This window comes from Streptopelia decaocto (assembly GCF_964273445.1).
Source record: "Streptopelia decaocto genome assembly, chromosome: 2".
In the NCBI taxonomy this organism is placed as follows: Eukaryota; Metazoa; Chordata; class Aves; order Columbiformes; family Columbidae; genus Streptopelia; species Streptopelia decaocto.
The window spans coordinates 68990028-69006556 of record NC_138655.1 but is presented as its reverse complement, the minus strand read 5'-3'; the positions used below and the strand labels follow the sequence as shown (position 1 = coordinate 69006556).

Genomic DNA, 16529 nt, shown 5'->3' with positions numbered 1-16529 from the left:
CATCCAAGGTTTACGGCACCATTTTCTTATTTTCAACACATGGTAAGATCTGTGCCTCCCACCCCCATCTCAGAAGTGTTCCACTGTAATACTTCTGAAGACACTATGAATAGGCATTTTAGTTACTTTTGCATCAAATATAAAGCCACTTAGTTAAAATTTGTTTAATTTTGAAGAATAAATGTCAGTGTATTTCAGAGTCATGAAAAACCCCAAAGGCTTATTCCTCCATCTTTATCCACTGCCATGCTAGAAATTTTGAACGCTGTCATGAGTACAAAAGCACAGGTAAAAATTGAAGGTTAAACTCTTTATGAAGGTTATACAGAATCTTGACTTCACAGCATTTTCTTCTATTTGTCAATTGCTTGAGAGTTAAAAATTTTGTGTTGAGTTCTACTGCCCCACCCCCCCAAAAAAAAAAAAAAAAAATCAAAATCACCTGTCTTTTTAATTTCCTAATTCTTGTAGAAAGACAATCCAGCATGAAGAAAATGCTTTCATAATTACGCTTTCATCGCCGTATCAGATCTAAGGCATACATCATCCAGTGCAAAGTCATCACATACTAGAGAGAGAAGACAAAACTCCCTTCATTGTCCCCTGTGGACCCTACAGGTACATGTGCAAAACCCAGCGAGACTGAAATAAAGATGGACACAATTTACAAGATACTTGCGTAATCAATATTTGCTCTATGGTTTTACAAAAAAAAAAAAAAAAAAAAAAAGAAAAATAATCAAATATTACAGAGATTACTATTTTTATAGCTTTGAGTAGTCTCTCAGTGGCCAGCAATTTCAAACAAGTTATTCAAATCTAAATAAGAGTTCATGAATGGTATTACCTAAACCATGTAAGTTTACCACAACAAGAGCAGCATTCGTTGTCAGAATATGACCATCATCATTTAAACACACACATACTAATGTAAGTCAAGCCTCTACCATGTATCTTGACACTGGAGTTATAAACGGAATAAATGTACAGTGTTTTGGTAAATACATATTCAACATGAAGAAACATAAATAGCAATAGGAATATAGCTATAACCTTGAACACAAACAGTAAGTTTAATCAAGTACTTCCATGAAAGAAACAGATCGAAAAAGACAGGCTCTCAATATTTTCTTATTATTTATTGCCTTGCCTTTTTCCTCCTTGCCTTTTTCACTTCTTGACAAACTATTAACTGCAAGTCATGGCAACTGCAAGGGATGACTTTGAGACCTGGGAACAGCAAAACTTAAAAAGAAAGAAGAGACATTTTAACAGAAAGGCACACACATAACAAAAGGGAGGCTTTTGTTAACCACCCAATCAGCAGGCACAGGTTCTTTAGTGTCCACTGCTCCTCCAGCAGGAAAGGGTCACTCTGTTTTCTCACTGCTCAACATTCTCTCCAACAGCAGCAGGCAGACAGCCCTTGTACAACACTTTTCCACTCTCATTAAAAAAAGAAAAAAAAGTCTCCTGAGCAACATGTGGATGTCCAGTATCATTTTACATTTGGGGTCACAGACAGATTGAGTGACCTGATACAGTTTAGCAAGTTAAAAGTGAACCAGAGTTACGGTCTCTTGCCTTCCAATCTGTGTCCAGTCAAGGAAGAGGATGATGGTCCAAAATATTACAAAAACTTCAGTGAAAGTGAAATCTGGAATGCAGTTTTTATGAATGAGCGAAAAACCTATTCAGCCTTCAGCCTAACAAAGCCAAGAAGCTTTCCACGTTGCCAATTACCCTGCACGTTCCAATTAAAACTCTTTTGATCAATAAATAGTAACCAGGTATCTTCTTTACCTATAACTAATAATGTAATCTTGAAGAAATGACTAATCCTACCGAAAAGTCAGCAATTTTGCACATCCTACATTCACTTTTCAGCTCTCTTCTGGGAAAAAACATAACCTTCTGGTAACGTGAGAGATGCATGTTGCAGAGCTGTGGCAGTTTCTACAATGAAACTCCAGATATAAATGATAATATCCATAATAGAAACCATAATTCTAAAATATATCTGAATAAGTGTGTATATATACCTAAAAAGAAAATCTAATTTTCTCTTTTCTACACATATAAACATCTGGCTAATATGCACCATAATTTTTTTTCCCTATTTAGGACTAATCTTTTAAATAACAGAGTTTTAAACAGTTCCTCCGAATATTTTTTTAAACACTATTCAAAAATGAAGAACTATCTCAGGGTAATCAAAAAGCACACACAAAATAAATTAACATCATACAAATGTGGTTATATTGTTCAGAAAGTCCAATTCTCCCATTTGAAATGAAATGGAGACCAGTGTACCTTAGGGTGAATTATTCATCAATATACAAATTCATTCTCTCTTTCTATGTAAATCTTCATGTGAATTTAGCTGCATTTCCATAAAGCAAGAAAGACAGTAAATCCACAGAACTCTTGCAAAAGGGAGTTGTGTTTCACTGGATAAAAGCAGTTTTTACTGAAGGGCAGCAAGTCAACATTTTAACACCATCTGAACACCAGCAACAGCTGTGCCCTTGTAAGCTTCACACCTTGAATTAGCAGCAACATAATTTATGGGTTCAGTAGTAATTTTTCTTCCAGTATTGGGTTAGACTACTTCGCATATACAGTAAATCGAAAGTCTAGGACTTGTGTGCAACATTAATCCACATTTACATCTGAGAACTCATAAATACACATGGAAACAAAGGTGACAAAGAATTAAACCTCATTTTAAGTTAAAATGTTTTCAGTCTGCCTATAGAGACAGTAGTGAAAAACAAGTATAAAGGAATGGACAGCAGAAACAGAACAAAAGGAGTAAAATAACTAAAACTGTAAGAAGGAGGTCACTGCTAAAAGGGCAACTTGCAATTAAAATTGATCAACAGAAGATGTAGATTGTACCATCTGCAGAAATGCTTAAATGCAGCATTATTTTGCACATCACATACAGTAGATGTGATTCCTAAGAAGCATATTATAACAACTGGCATACTTACTAATAGATTTATGGTAACTGAATACTTACTTTCTCCAGCTCTTAATATACAGTAGTTATGCATTAGCCTTTAAAGCTCTTCGTCAGCCTTTTAGAAGTCAAGGTTACATTTCCATGAATATATAGTGTCCCAATAAGAAAGTTACAAATATTCACCTTCAGTGAACTTTCATACAATAAAAATATATTAAATACCCTCTTAAGCTGAATCATTTCAATACTGTTAGCTTTCTTTTTGCTATTTCAAAGGAAACACAAGGATCTTCGTAACTTCTAAAGTAAAGGATGTTTTAAGGCAGTAAAAGATATGTATTAAGGTTTCCATGATTGTTTATGGTTGTCTATGTGAATAAAGCGTATTACACACAATTGCTCTCATATATTTATCTACATGACTCCGTTATACTGTACATGATTTAGCAATCTTCTTGAGAAATTTAAAGTGCCACAGTTCAAATGTGCTCATCTGTCTTTTCATGGGCTTCTAGTCCATTCTAGTTGCTTTCAGAAAAAAGCCCCTGATTTACTTAAAGAGCAGTCTTTTAGGTGAAAAAATAATTCATCCCTCACTGCTGTGCTAACTGGAATCCAGTGGTCGAACCAATCCTTCTTTGTAAACACGAAGAATAGCTTCACAAACAAATTTGTATTGACTCTGTATAAGAAAGAAAAAACAAAACCATTTATGAATAATTAGTTAAACTCCTGATTATATAGTAGTATTTAATAGGACTAACAGTCCCACTGCTTCCTTTTCTTCTGGACAATGACAGGAGAGGAGATACAAAGAATGAAGGAGAAAATCCAGCTCTCCTGGCTGTGTTCACAGCATACACAGGTAACATTTGCTCTTCTATGAAGGACAAGCATCAAAAAAATCTCACACCATCTATTTTTTTTTGTTACTGTTAATCTGATTATTACAAGTATTCTAACCTTACCAATTCTGCAGTTACATATTACTGAACACATTAAAGTTATGTGACCAAAAATGCATTTAAAATTACAATACAGGACATATAGGCCCCATTGCCTTGCTAAAAACTTTTTTTTAAACCAACTACACTATTGCAGAAGACATAGTTGCTTTATTTCCAATTTGCGATCAGACCACACATTTCCTTTTATAACAGAATGGGATCAAAGTGTTTAGAATTAATATTTTTGAAGATCAGCAGCCACATTAATTTTTTCTGTCGTCCAACCTTTTTCACTCATTTAGTTCTTATAAAGTCTCCAGAAATTAGATTACTGTTTCTTTTCTGAATTATACTATTAGAAAGACTATTTCTTTCATGATCTTGTGATGTACCCATTTGTTAAAAGCAATTGGGCTGTGAGGCTCTTTCTGAAAAGTGATACAAGGATACATTAGTAATAGGACTAGTGCAGAACTTAAAGGCCACATAGCCTAAATAATATTTTTTGATTAGCACAATCCCAAGAACAGAGGATGATGGAAATGTAAAAGAAATTACAAAGATCAAAGTATACATCTCCTCTGAAAGTACTTCCCACTACTGCCAAAGCCCCCAAATGAACACCTTTCTCAAAAGCTCGATGTCATACATTCAGAGATGCGTAGCTTCGCATTTTCTAAATCCCTTTTTACATCTTTGAAATCTTTTCCCAGCTGGCCTTGTATGTCAGCTCTCATCCAGGAGCCTCTGGAAACACTCTCCCAATATCTCCCAAAGGACAGGGCTAAAAGATACCACTTGGACTGTGAAGGACCTTAGGTTGCATTTAAATACCACTAGTTAGGAATGTTATTCTCCGTAACCTTTTATCTTAAGTACATAAAAACCTAAAGAAAACTTGGGCATGGAAATTAATTTTCTGTATCTTGATTTTCCTGCCTTTTCTTCAACCTTTCAGTCAATTACTCCCACCTTCAATATCACTCTGTTCTTTTGTCTTTATGTCTTAATTACCTTGACTTTTCATTGTTATTGTCATTTGTGTATTTCTACTGCCTGAACAAGCCAAGTGTGATATTTAGAGCTCTGTTCAATACTTTGTTAACTCCTTTGTGTCATCAAGTTACTGAACAAATAGGAATGAACACCTGAGCTTTGCTTCCTCTGACTCAGATTCTGACTACTTGTTTTCTTATCTGTAATGTGTATTCTTACTGCTCACTCAGCTGATAACTAGTCCTGTTTGTACATCCTAAAGCACTGCTTTCTGTACTGTTTAGTATCTCTAATTGCTCTTTGATGGAACATAATGGTTAATTTATTTTTTTTTTAATTTTCTTTTTAAATGAAAGGCCATACAGTTACAGAAATTTTGTTGTAGCCTTATTATTTTGGTCAAAGATTTTGCTTTGCTTTTCCTGATGACCAAATTACAGGTCTTTGAGAAACTACAGCTTTCAACGTGATTAACAGCAGACACTAAACTGACCAGTTCATAGTTCTGATGAGTCCATTCTTACCATCCCCTGTCTGATGGTATCTCATAACATGCATCTGGCTATGCGTATCATCTTAGAACTGGAGCATACACACGATCCCCCCAGGGCAGCTGAACAAGCTTCAGGCAAGGCTATTACAGCTGAACAATGCCTAATCGCCTCTCTCAGAAGCCCACAGCCACATATCAAATCTGAAGCAGTGGGGCTAGCTGGAATGCAGGCATGGGAATGCGACTGAGCACCCAGGACAAATAAAAATGGGAATATGCAGTTCTTCGGTATTCTGCTTTCTCACAGTTTAGTGCTTGCTTCTGTGTCTCATTTACAGCACAGTTATGCCAGTTCTGCTTATTGGCTTTTGACAACAGTATCTGCACTCTTCAGAAATAACAAGAGAATTTAATTTCACAGTATTGCTGCTACACATCATCCCTCTCCTGATTGTGCTGATAGTAAACTGTGGAACACAGCCAGTGAGGTAAACAATCCTATTTTAGATACTCAGTTTCCCACATTTGGGATCTGTCTGTCAGTGTATTTATTGCTATTCCCCACATTCTTCAATTATGTCAAAGTGTAAAGTGCAAGAACAATTTCTGCTGATTCCTGTTCTAATGGGAGGTAACTTGGCCTTTTGGCAAGGTGAAGTTTATTTCAGGTTCTTATGTCTGATTGTCAAAAAGGCAATCACTTCTACAAAGTTTAAACCTGAGCTTGCTCAGTTCATTTTCGAAACTGAGGGGCTTAGACAGGTACAACTTCATAAGTCAACGTTCGGCTCCCTTAACCTTGAGACTAACCTTTCTCCTGTCATGACATCTTGTGTCTTAAGCTCGACTTTCATTTCTGCAAGGAACTGGCAGGGGACTCTTCAGAGAACTCCCTCCTCAGCCATACAGTCCCAATGCACATCCAGAGAGTGCACTCATACTGCAGTGAACAAGAATCCCAGCAGCAAGCATGAGCAACCTCTGCTCACAGAGCACTCTAATGATACACTGACACTTTCACACCCTTTGATAACACAAGACTTTTTCCCCATCTAGTCAATCATAGTGCTTGCTCCTGTAGTCATTAATCTGTTAATGAATAGAATTTGTCTTCTCAAGTTACCTTCTTCCTTCCCTTGATGATCAAGTGGAAATCAAGGCATTTTCTTTTGAGAATGAGACACAGAAATGCTCATTTTAACTGTTGACTTTGTCGGTCTAAACCCCTTTACTCCTATTAAAGTACTAGAGAGAGTGCAGAGGAGGGTGACAAAGCTGGTGAGGGGCCCGGAGCACAAGAGTGACGAGGAGCGGCTGAGGGAACTGGGGCTGTTTAGCCTGGAGAAAAGGAGGCTGAGGGGAGACCTGATTGCTGTCTGCAACTACCTGAAAGGAGGTTGTAGCATGGAGAGGGTTGGTCTCTTCTCCCAAGTAGCAAGTGATAGGACGAGAGGAAATGGCCTCAAGTTGCACCAGGGGAGGTTTAGATTGGATATTAGGAAAAATTTCTTCACAAAAAGGGTTGTCAGGCATTGGAACAGGCTGCCCATGGAAGTGGTGGAGTCACCATCCCTGAAGGTGTTTAAAAGGCATTTAGACGAGGTTCTTATGGACACGGTTTAGTGCTAGAGTTAGGGTAGTTTACGGTTGGACTCTATGATCCTGAGGGTCTCTTCCGATTGAAATGATTCTATGATTTGTCATAGGGCATTTAACTCTCCAAGATAATCCGTACTTCATATTCTGTCATCCAACCTCTACTCAAGAAAGTAGAGCCTCCCAGCCTTCATTGTTGGTCTCTAATGTCAATATGTTCATTTTCAAAGCCAACACAAAATTGCCCTTATGATCTCAAATTATCTTTGAACCACTTCCATCTTAAAATCACCTTATACTTTCATATATCAGCTACTGATACTACCCAGCTTTTCCTGAATTTCATTCTTGCCCTTTTTTTTAACAAACTGGAGTAGTGACATGATTTTAAAAAAATGCATATATTGTTCTTATTGATTTTCTATACCTAAAGCAGTCTCTTGAAAAGCCACATCCTCTGTTCAAATCATACCCCAAAACCTTTAAATTAACCTTCAGTTTAATAACTTCCTAAAAGGCTCTGTACTAAGAGTTAAAAAAAAATATTCTAGCTTCTTGCAGAGAATTTAGACAAAGAACTATAAACAGATGATTTGGGCAAGTTGATTCTAACTACTTGAAATATATAGGAATCAATTGTCTTTTAAGGGCACAGTAAGACATATTTACAAAAAAGTTAAATACACACTTCACAGGCAAAGCAGCCATTGCTGCATATGTTATGCTAAATGTAGGAAGCATGAAATATAATGGCAACCGAAGATTCATACAACTAGATAATTTTAAACTATTTTGTAACTGGTTTAGAACTGGAGAAGTGCAGTATATAAACAGAGGAAGAGGTTTCTCCATTACTTACTGATGTTTGCACCATCATAGCTCGCTGGTCTCGCATTTTTCGTACAATATCCAGTGGATAAACAGGCTGGTTTCTTTCAATTAAGCACATGGCTGTTTCCATAGTGACCAATACACCAGTGCGACCGATTCCAGCGCTGTGAAATGTAGCAGAAAAATAGGCTATCAAATCAGGTTTTTGCAACGTACCCAATTCATACCACAGACTTAATATTAGGATGCTAAATAGCTTTACAAATTACAGGAAGACCTTAATAAAATCAGAACAGAGTGTGAAGCTTACCTTTTAAGCAACTTCAGTAGTATTTCCTAACAATTATTAAAAAGAAAAGATTTTTTAATAAAAATTAAATCTCACTTAAAGTGGAAGGATTTTTAACAATTATAACTGCTTACAAATCTAAAAGTACTGGTTTGGTATTTTTGACTAATGAAGGTAAGAGCTAACAGACAGCTTTTTGACAAGGACTTGAACAGTAGGAAAAAACTTTGCAGTACCATTGAAAATGAGGTTACAGCAGTGGTAGAGGATAAAAACGGAGAACACTTATACTGCAGATTATCAGCTCTGTGACAATTATGTGACTAAGATATTTCACCAAAAGGTTGCAGGAGAAAGGGAGAGAAAAGAAACTTGTCCTTTAGATACAACACCAGTGCTTCTGTCTCCATCAGTGAATGCTGGTGTTGCACAGTTCAACATTTTCATCTAATTCAAGGAACCTCCTGTCTTGCAGACAAACTTTTCAAAGCAAATGATATTCTAAAGGTGAAGCAAATCTACAATCAGAATTTTAAAGTACCTGCAGTGAACAAGGACCGGCTCATTCTCTACTCTCTTTGGCCTCATACAGTTCACAAACTCCAAGAAGTCCATGGAGTCATCAGGAACACCATGATCAGGCCAAGCAACGTACTGGAGATGAGTGACGGTGTGTTGTTGTTCTGTCTAAAATACAGTAAGATTTTCAAAAAAGCATTCAGAGTTATGACTCCTGTATTGATGTTTAATAGATACAAGTCATACTTTTCTCTCTAAGCATATTCTGCAGGTGCTGTAAGATGCATATGGCATAGAAAATATTTGTCATTTTAAAATTCACGATAAAGTATAAACACGTAAACCTTAAAATCATGCAAAGGCATAACATTTTCTAACTAAATGAGATGTCAAGCTTTATTTCTGTCCAGATTTTCTGGTTTTTAATTTGACTGTTGACCTATTCTACCTTGACATCAGTGGTTGACCTGATGTTAAACGCTACGAGACTTATACATAATAGTACTATATAATAGTTCAGAACAGGATGGAAGAAACAGCTGAAAACAGCAGAACTATTCAGGACATCAAAATAACAGGAGTCTTGGGACTAAACAATCACAGCTCAACAGGATGGTAATGATATTATACATACACTGATTATACATACACTATAGCATCGAGAAACGCTATGCTTGCATACTGTTTCAATGCTGTAAGGTGCTTATCACCTGTTCATTATCTGCAGTACATTAGGTCCTCCCATTAAAAAAAAAAAATTGAATGCCATTTTTCTCTCATTCTGCAATCCAGATCAATCTCTCAAAGTAGAGCTGCAGATCTATTTTCAATATGTCTGTGTGCACTTTCAGATGCAGTTACAATATAAAGTTGCCTGTAACATTTGCTAACTCTGGTTTCTGTTAGAAAACAACATCTATGTTGTTCTTACATACATATTCATTGTACATATATGAATGATTTCTGTATGATCCACAGAATATTTTTCTTTAAGAAAGGAATATAAATAGTTAAAATGTTCTGTTGTATGAATAGCTATTTTTTCATTCAATTATACCTAAAAAAATGGTTTTACAGAAGCTCTTTCAGTTTAGCTCTTTGTTAACTTTGATTACGAAATCAATCAATCAATCAATCAATCATCTTTGCCTTCAGATTGGGCTCAACTGCTGCATTAGAGATGTAACCAATGATTAGGGTGGGAAGGAAAAAACCTAAGACACCCCTGAGCTCTGCTGCATCACACAATGAGGATCTCTCACTCCTGACAAACTGACACAAGTCTTCGCATTGTTCCTTTACTTCTTCCACATGTTTAGCAACAGTTAAGCTGTTAGCTGCATTTTATCAATGTCCATTACTAGACAACATTTGACACCCTACTAAAATATAAGTCTCCTTTATCACCATATTAGTCTATAAAAGCTGGCCTCTCCCTAGTGGTCCACGCAAGGATGTTTCCATGATGCTAGTGACTTTAAGAGGTTTTTGTTCCTTTTCTCCTAAGTGTACAACTACTGAGATATATGACCTGTTTTAAATGCCTTCAACTGCTTGCTATCCTCTTCCACTTGAGGAAGTGGTTTCACTCCCATTACTGTTATAAAATCACGCTTTATTAGTCCTGCTTTATAAGTCTAAACTTACAGAAAGTGAGATGGCAAGAGTTGCTCATGGCTTGGTTGCTATGTTGTTCCAAAAAAATTTAATGTTTTTTGTACTCACATGGACTAATTTCAATTGAATTTATGTATTTGGTATTTCTACAAATCAGCTTAAAAATGGTGGATTGAAAAAAATGAGTCCACACAACTTACAGACTCCAGTGACACTTCTGGATTACATAATTTGCCCAGTTTATCATCAGCCATTTGGCCAACATTTACTTGGCAAGCGTATACAGAGGCCTAAGACATCGTATCTGTCCTAGAGTTATTAGTTGCTGTCCTTCAGATGATGGTTAAATGTCAGAAGAAAAAAAAGAAAGAGAGATGTACTTGTATCTACCCCTTCTATGCAAATGCAAGACATCTACTGCAAATGCAACTTCATTGTGGTTAAGCTAGAATCTTGGATTTTGCTCAAAAAGGCAAGGTAAAGACACATGATCTTTTTTAATAAGTATGCTATTGGGATTGCATCTCCAAAGTCTAGGGCTCTCAGAGGTAATGCCTCAAATGGCTGCTGTAACACTTGCAAAACAATCTCATTGTCAAGACCTTCAGCCACAAAAATAGCCATTCTTCATCTTTCTGCAGTTTGCAGCCTTGCTTATTGTAATTGAACCAAAATGCAGGTGTCCTCATTTAATTCTCCTAAAATGACTCCCTCATTAATAAAAGAATCGGGTATTCTATAGGAAAACAGCAGACACAGCTTAGAATGATAATACTCATACAAAAAGAAGGAGTTTAGGCTTAAAAGGTCAACCTTAATTTTGACTTTTCTTAAAATCTAAGCAATTGATTTCACATTTCATCTTTTCATTTAATGTCCTTTTTGGTCTAGGTTATAACATGACCTTCAATTAACAAAAAATGAAAACCATGAAAACCATGTAGAACTACATTAACCTTGAAATGGTTCTATTATCTTCTGAGCAGGAAAAGGTATGCTCTTTGCTAGCGGGCTCCACAAATATACCTGGAAAGCTGAAACTCACTGATCAGGGTTAAAGGGGAGTTTCTGAAGAGTAGATACTTTCACAGTGGTTATTTCTTTGGACAACTGTTCCCATCTCATTATGCTTCTGCACACCCTTGCCATGACACCTTTAATCTACTTCTGTTCTTCAGCTCTTTAGTATTCAAAACAAACTCATTTTCTTCTGCCACGAGTATTTGACAGAACAGAACATGTTCAGTGCAGAGACTTTTCAGAGACGCCTTTGAAATACCTCTGCAGCATGACAGCTTTGTTCGAGACATTTATGACATGGTCAAATATATATAAAACTCCTTGGAAAGAAAATATACAAGGTCTTGTTTGATTTGTGGAAGCAAAAGTTTCAGTGACTCGATCTAAGAATCTTTGACATGAGCAAACTCAACATTTACCCCACAAACTCTTATGTGACACATATCTGGCAAGGAAGACAAATGGCATGGAAAGCCTGAGCCCAAACAATTAAGAGGTGTATAAAGTACAGTTTCTATTTTCAGCTGTTTATAGCAAAAAGTGTGGGCAATTTCCTCACTAATTGTTGCCTTTTTTTCATCTAATAGCATTTTAACACAGTCACTAGAAGGCCTAAATGCTGGTCACTCATAAACAGAAAGATACCTGTCATTCTTTATCTTGCAATTTTACCTCCTCCCTTCAGCAAAGAGCAATATCCTTCCTTAGGAAAATTAATTTATGCTTAATCTTCCATCTGTTTGAATTGCTGCATCAATTTATTTTCTTTTTTTCTTTAAGCCATCACCTCCATCATTGTGATGTCCATGGAAGGTGATAGCTTTTAAATTAAAGAGAAGTTTATCTCCCAAAATCCTTCTATTTGCATTGTCACTGTCTGTACATTCATGCTAAATAGTCCATATCATGACACAAGGTATTGTCTTAATTACCTTGACCTGGGTTGTTTATGAGGGCTAAGTGCTTTCTTGGCACTCACTCCTTATTCATTATAGCAATGGTATAACCTGTCTTTAAAGGATGAAGTTTAATCCATCTTTAAACATCTTGAATTTTTTTCTTTTTGTTTGAATGATTTAGTTTAGTTGATAAAACTAATCAGGTGAGAGAATGACAGGGCACTTTGGAAACAACTAACAAGTTGTGGCAAACACTAACATAAGATGTGGCAGACTAAAGATAAAAAAAACCCAAGAAATCCCCCCAAAATAAACAGGCAAAATTATAGATCTTCAAAGTTATGTGAATTATATGCTTCAGCAAGTATTGTCTCCACAGTCTTACTAAGTTCCATGGCTGAGTTCTAGTTACACTTAATTGACATCAAGAGATGCTTGTTAAAACAAGGGAAAGCAGCAAAAAAGTTTGTTTCAAAACATAACGGGATGAAATTGGTGAAATCTAATGGGCAATGATATGTTGCAAGGCAATTATCTTAAAGGAAACTGAATGAAAGTTTGCTTCAGGCTTCCCATGATATTTTTTCAATGATTAAAAAGAAATATTTGTCTTGTTTTACAAAATAGTGCACTGTGTGATCAATTTTGCACTCACAGTACACCATTTCTTTCCTTTGGTCTGTTATTTCTTGTCCTCAAAGCGTTCTGATGCTCTTCTAATAAATAGATAAATAAATACCTCAAAAAAAACCTTCAGTACTTTTTTTAAAATTATTTTTTATTTTATTTTGCTACAGAATACCTTTCAATCTTGGTCTCGAAAAGGCAGGAAATTAATCCTTATTTCATTTCATGAGGCTTATAAAGGTTACAAATATTTCACACGTTTGCAGTCATTTGCTGATCCTCATTTTCAGGTAAAGAGGCATCGAATCAAAGTGCATCAGAAAAATTCTAAAAAGTTTCTTGTTCCTCCAAGTCTCCTGAACGTACACAAACAAAAGGCAAAGGGCATCATTTCCCCTAAAGGCGGATTTGAAATCTGTGTAACTTATTTCACAGGAAACTCACAAATGCATCTTTCCAACAGAAATCAAGTCTCTTGTGAGTCTGGAAGCTTTATCTGTCTTAGTATTAAAAGCTGCTTGTCTTCATAAAGACCAGTCTGACGATGTTCACGTTATTTCAGGGAATAATAGAAAGCTGTTTTGAATTCAGATGGCTTTTTAATGTATTCTTCAAAGAATACAACAATATCTGTGAGAGGTAGTACATATAAAGCTTTGCAAAGTCTACTCAAATGCAAGATGCCTCCAAAATTATACATTTGGTCAGCTTTAAGAAAGCAGCTCAAGTGACATGTAAAACTAGGAGATACTTTGGTGTTTCAGAGAATTCTTTCACTATGTTTTAACAAGCTACAAAGGATTTCACTTCCATCTGAAACACCAGATGGAGACACAGCTATCAACTATTAGGGTCATATTTTTACTGTATGGGACAGCTCAACATTGAGTGTTCTTCTGAGTGTGGCCACTTTGTCAAATAAACTTGCCTTTAACGAAAAAAACAAACCAAAACACCACAAAAACAAACAAACAAAAAAACCCCCTCAAAACAACCTTGCCCTTATGCCAACAAACACACATCCACCTAGAACTAGCTTTAGCATGCTTTTGTCTAACCCAGAGAAATGTATGAATGCATAGGCCTTTGCATTAGAAGGGATGTTCTCAACAGAGATCTATCATGAGACAACTTACACAGCCAAAGATTCTTAAAAAATTTCGCATCTGTTAACATATCTACAATGATACACTACGTGCTTACACAACTTTATCTCAAAAAGAATTAACTTGTATTAAAAAAAATGGCCTGCCTCATTCTCATTAGGATTTTGACTCATCATGTGCTAGTAAACCAACACCTGAAGTGAAAACACATACTGAATACAGTCCCTGGTGAAGTTACTCACAATTACCTATCAGTTTTATAAATACTAACCAAGAAAAAGAACAAGTATTTGAAAAGAGTAAACTAAAATTTACAAGAAGCATTAGCTAACCAAAGCAAATTGGCAATCAACCAACTTGAGTGACAGGGACTAAATGTTTGCCTACATATACTCAGCAGTGCTGCTTTAGTGAGGTTAGTTTCTTCTGTGCTGACATTAAAGTTTAGCACTTATAGATTAATTGGCTTAAAAACAGAACTGCAAAACACACTGCTCCCTGACTGGATGGTTTCTCACAGTGAGAAACTGAAACACTGTAAACAATCTTAACTGACAGACCTTTAAGGATTGGCATCTCACATGTTTATGACTACAAAGGAAATCTTAATCACATTAAAACAAATTTGGAAGTACTGTCAAGTGAAAGATTCAGTTACAAATTTATGAGACTGAAGGTTTGTTCATCTTGCTGCAAAACATCAATGAAATGTTACATTTCAAAACAGATATTTCATGTTTCTTACTACACGCAATTCTAGTAACAATAAAATCTGCTTAACTATACAGAAGTTTAAAAGACTGACTAGTGTTAAAATATATATTAGCATTTGGTTAATACACAGTGATTTCTTACACATGTATCTTATGATAGCACAAACCCTTCATCCTTTTAGAAAATATATGTGACTACAGAATTTTGGAAGGAAGGAAACATGTAAGAAATGTAGGACAACTTACAAAGAAAAGCCACACTTCTTCCCCTATATTCAGGTTGTGAGAAGTCTAGATGTGATCTGAACATAGATTTCACAGCACAAGCTGCTACAAGAAGAACTCCATGCATTTATCTTTCTGTTTGCTTTATAATCTTTCATTAGCATAAAGTATTAACTTCTAAGGAATGTAAGTACTTTACATAAATTGAGCATATTTTGATTGAGATATATAAGGATTTTTTTCTTCTTAAAAAGTCTGACTAAAGATGAGGAAAAGGAGCTGGTGAGATCACAGAATCACAGAAAGTTGGGGATTGGAAGGGACCTCAAAAGATCATCCAGTCCAATCCCCCTGCCGGAGCAGGAACACCTAGATGAGGTTACACAGGAATGTGTCCAGGCGGGTTTTGAATGTCTCCAGAGTAGGAGACTCCACAACCTCCCTGGGCAGCCTGTTCCAGTGTTCTGGCACCCTCACTGAGAAGAAGTTTCTTCTCAAATTTAAGTGGAACCTCTTGTGTTTCAGTTTGCACCCATTACCCCTTGTCTTACCATTGGTTGTCACTGAGAGGAGCCTGGCTCCATCCTTGTGACACTCACCTTTTATATATTTATAAACATTAACAAGGTCACACCTCAGTCTCCTCTTCTCCAAACTAAAGAGACCCAGCTCACTCAGCCTTTCCTCATAAGGGAGATGCTCCACTCCCTTAATCATCTTCGTTGCTCTGTGCTGGACTCTCCCCAGCAGTTCCCTGTCCTTCTTGAACTGAGGGGCCCAGAACTGGACACAATATTCCAGGTGTGCTCTCGCCGGGGCAGAGTAGAGGGGAAGGACAACCTCTCTTGACCTAATAACCATACCCCTTGTAATACACCCGAGGATGCCATTGGCCTTCCTGGCCACAAGGGCACAGTGCTGGCTCATGGTCATTCTGCTGTCCACCAGGACCCCCAGGTCCCTTTCCCCTACGCTGCTCTCTAGCAGGTCGTTCCCCAGCTTATACTGGAACCTGGGGTTGTTCCTGCCTGGATGCAAGACTCTACACTTTCCCTTGTTATATTTCATTAAATTTTTCCCCACCCAACTCCCCAGCATGTCCAGGTCTCACTGGATGGCAGCACAGCCTTCTGGCGTGTCAGCCACTCTTCCCAGTTTGGTGTCATCAGCAAACTTGCTGATAGTATACTCTATTCCCTCATCCAAGTCATTGATAAATATAGTGAATAGTGCTGCTCCAAGTACTGACCCCTGAGGCACTCCACTAGATACAGGCCTCCAACTAGACTCTGTCCCATTGACCACAACTCTCTGGCTTCTTTCCTTCAGCCAGTTCACAGTCCACCTCACTACCTGATCGTCCAGACCACACTTCCTCAGTTTAGCAGCAAGGATGCTATGGGAGAGATCTTGCATCTCTTCTCAAAACAACATAATGATTCACTTCTTTGTTACATTTCCTCACTGCATATGTCATTAATCAAGTGACCCATATTTCATCCTTGAAGGAGCACAGTTACTTAGAAAAAAAATCTCTCATTTGAAATCTAAATACTCATGAAGAGTTAGTGACTGAAAAACCATTTACAGAAAAGCACTAAACTTCTTTATGAAATGTATTACAGTACCCATACAGCACAATGTATTAATGTACTATAGAACTTCAATAAGTATGTTTTTGAA

At 36.8% G+C, this 16529-nt stretch overlaps 1 protein-coding gene across 3 annotated transcripts in view; it reads right to left on the bottom strand.

Annotated features, from left to right (window-relative positions):
• Positions 1-380: 380 nt before the first annotated feature.
• Positions 381-16529, bottom strand: part of PTPN3 (protein tyrosine phosphatase non-receptor type 3) — a 131208-nt gene continuing 115059 nt past the window's right edge. For all 3 annotated transcript variants that reach the window (XM_082045732.1, XM_082045733.1, XM_082045734.1), the window contains 3 exons: positions 8662-8807; positions 7860-7995; positions 381-3650 (listed from right to left, as the gene is read on the bottom strand). In XM_082045732.1, coding sequence (XP_081901858.1) covers positions 3573-3650; positions 7860-7995; positions 8662-8807 — 360 coding nt within the window. In that variant the 3' untranslated portion in view covers positions 381-3572. The remainder of the gene's footprint in view (positions 3651-7859; positions 7996-8661; positions 8808-16529) is intronic.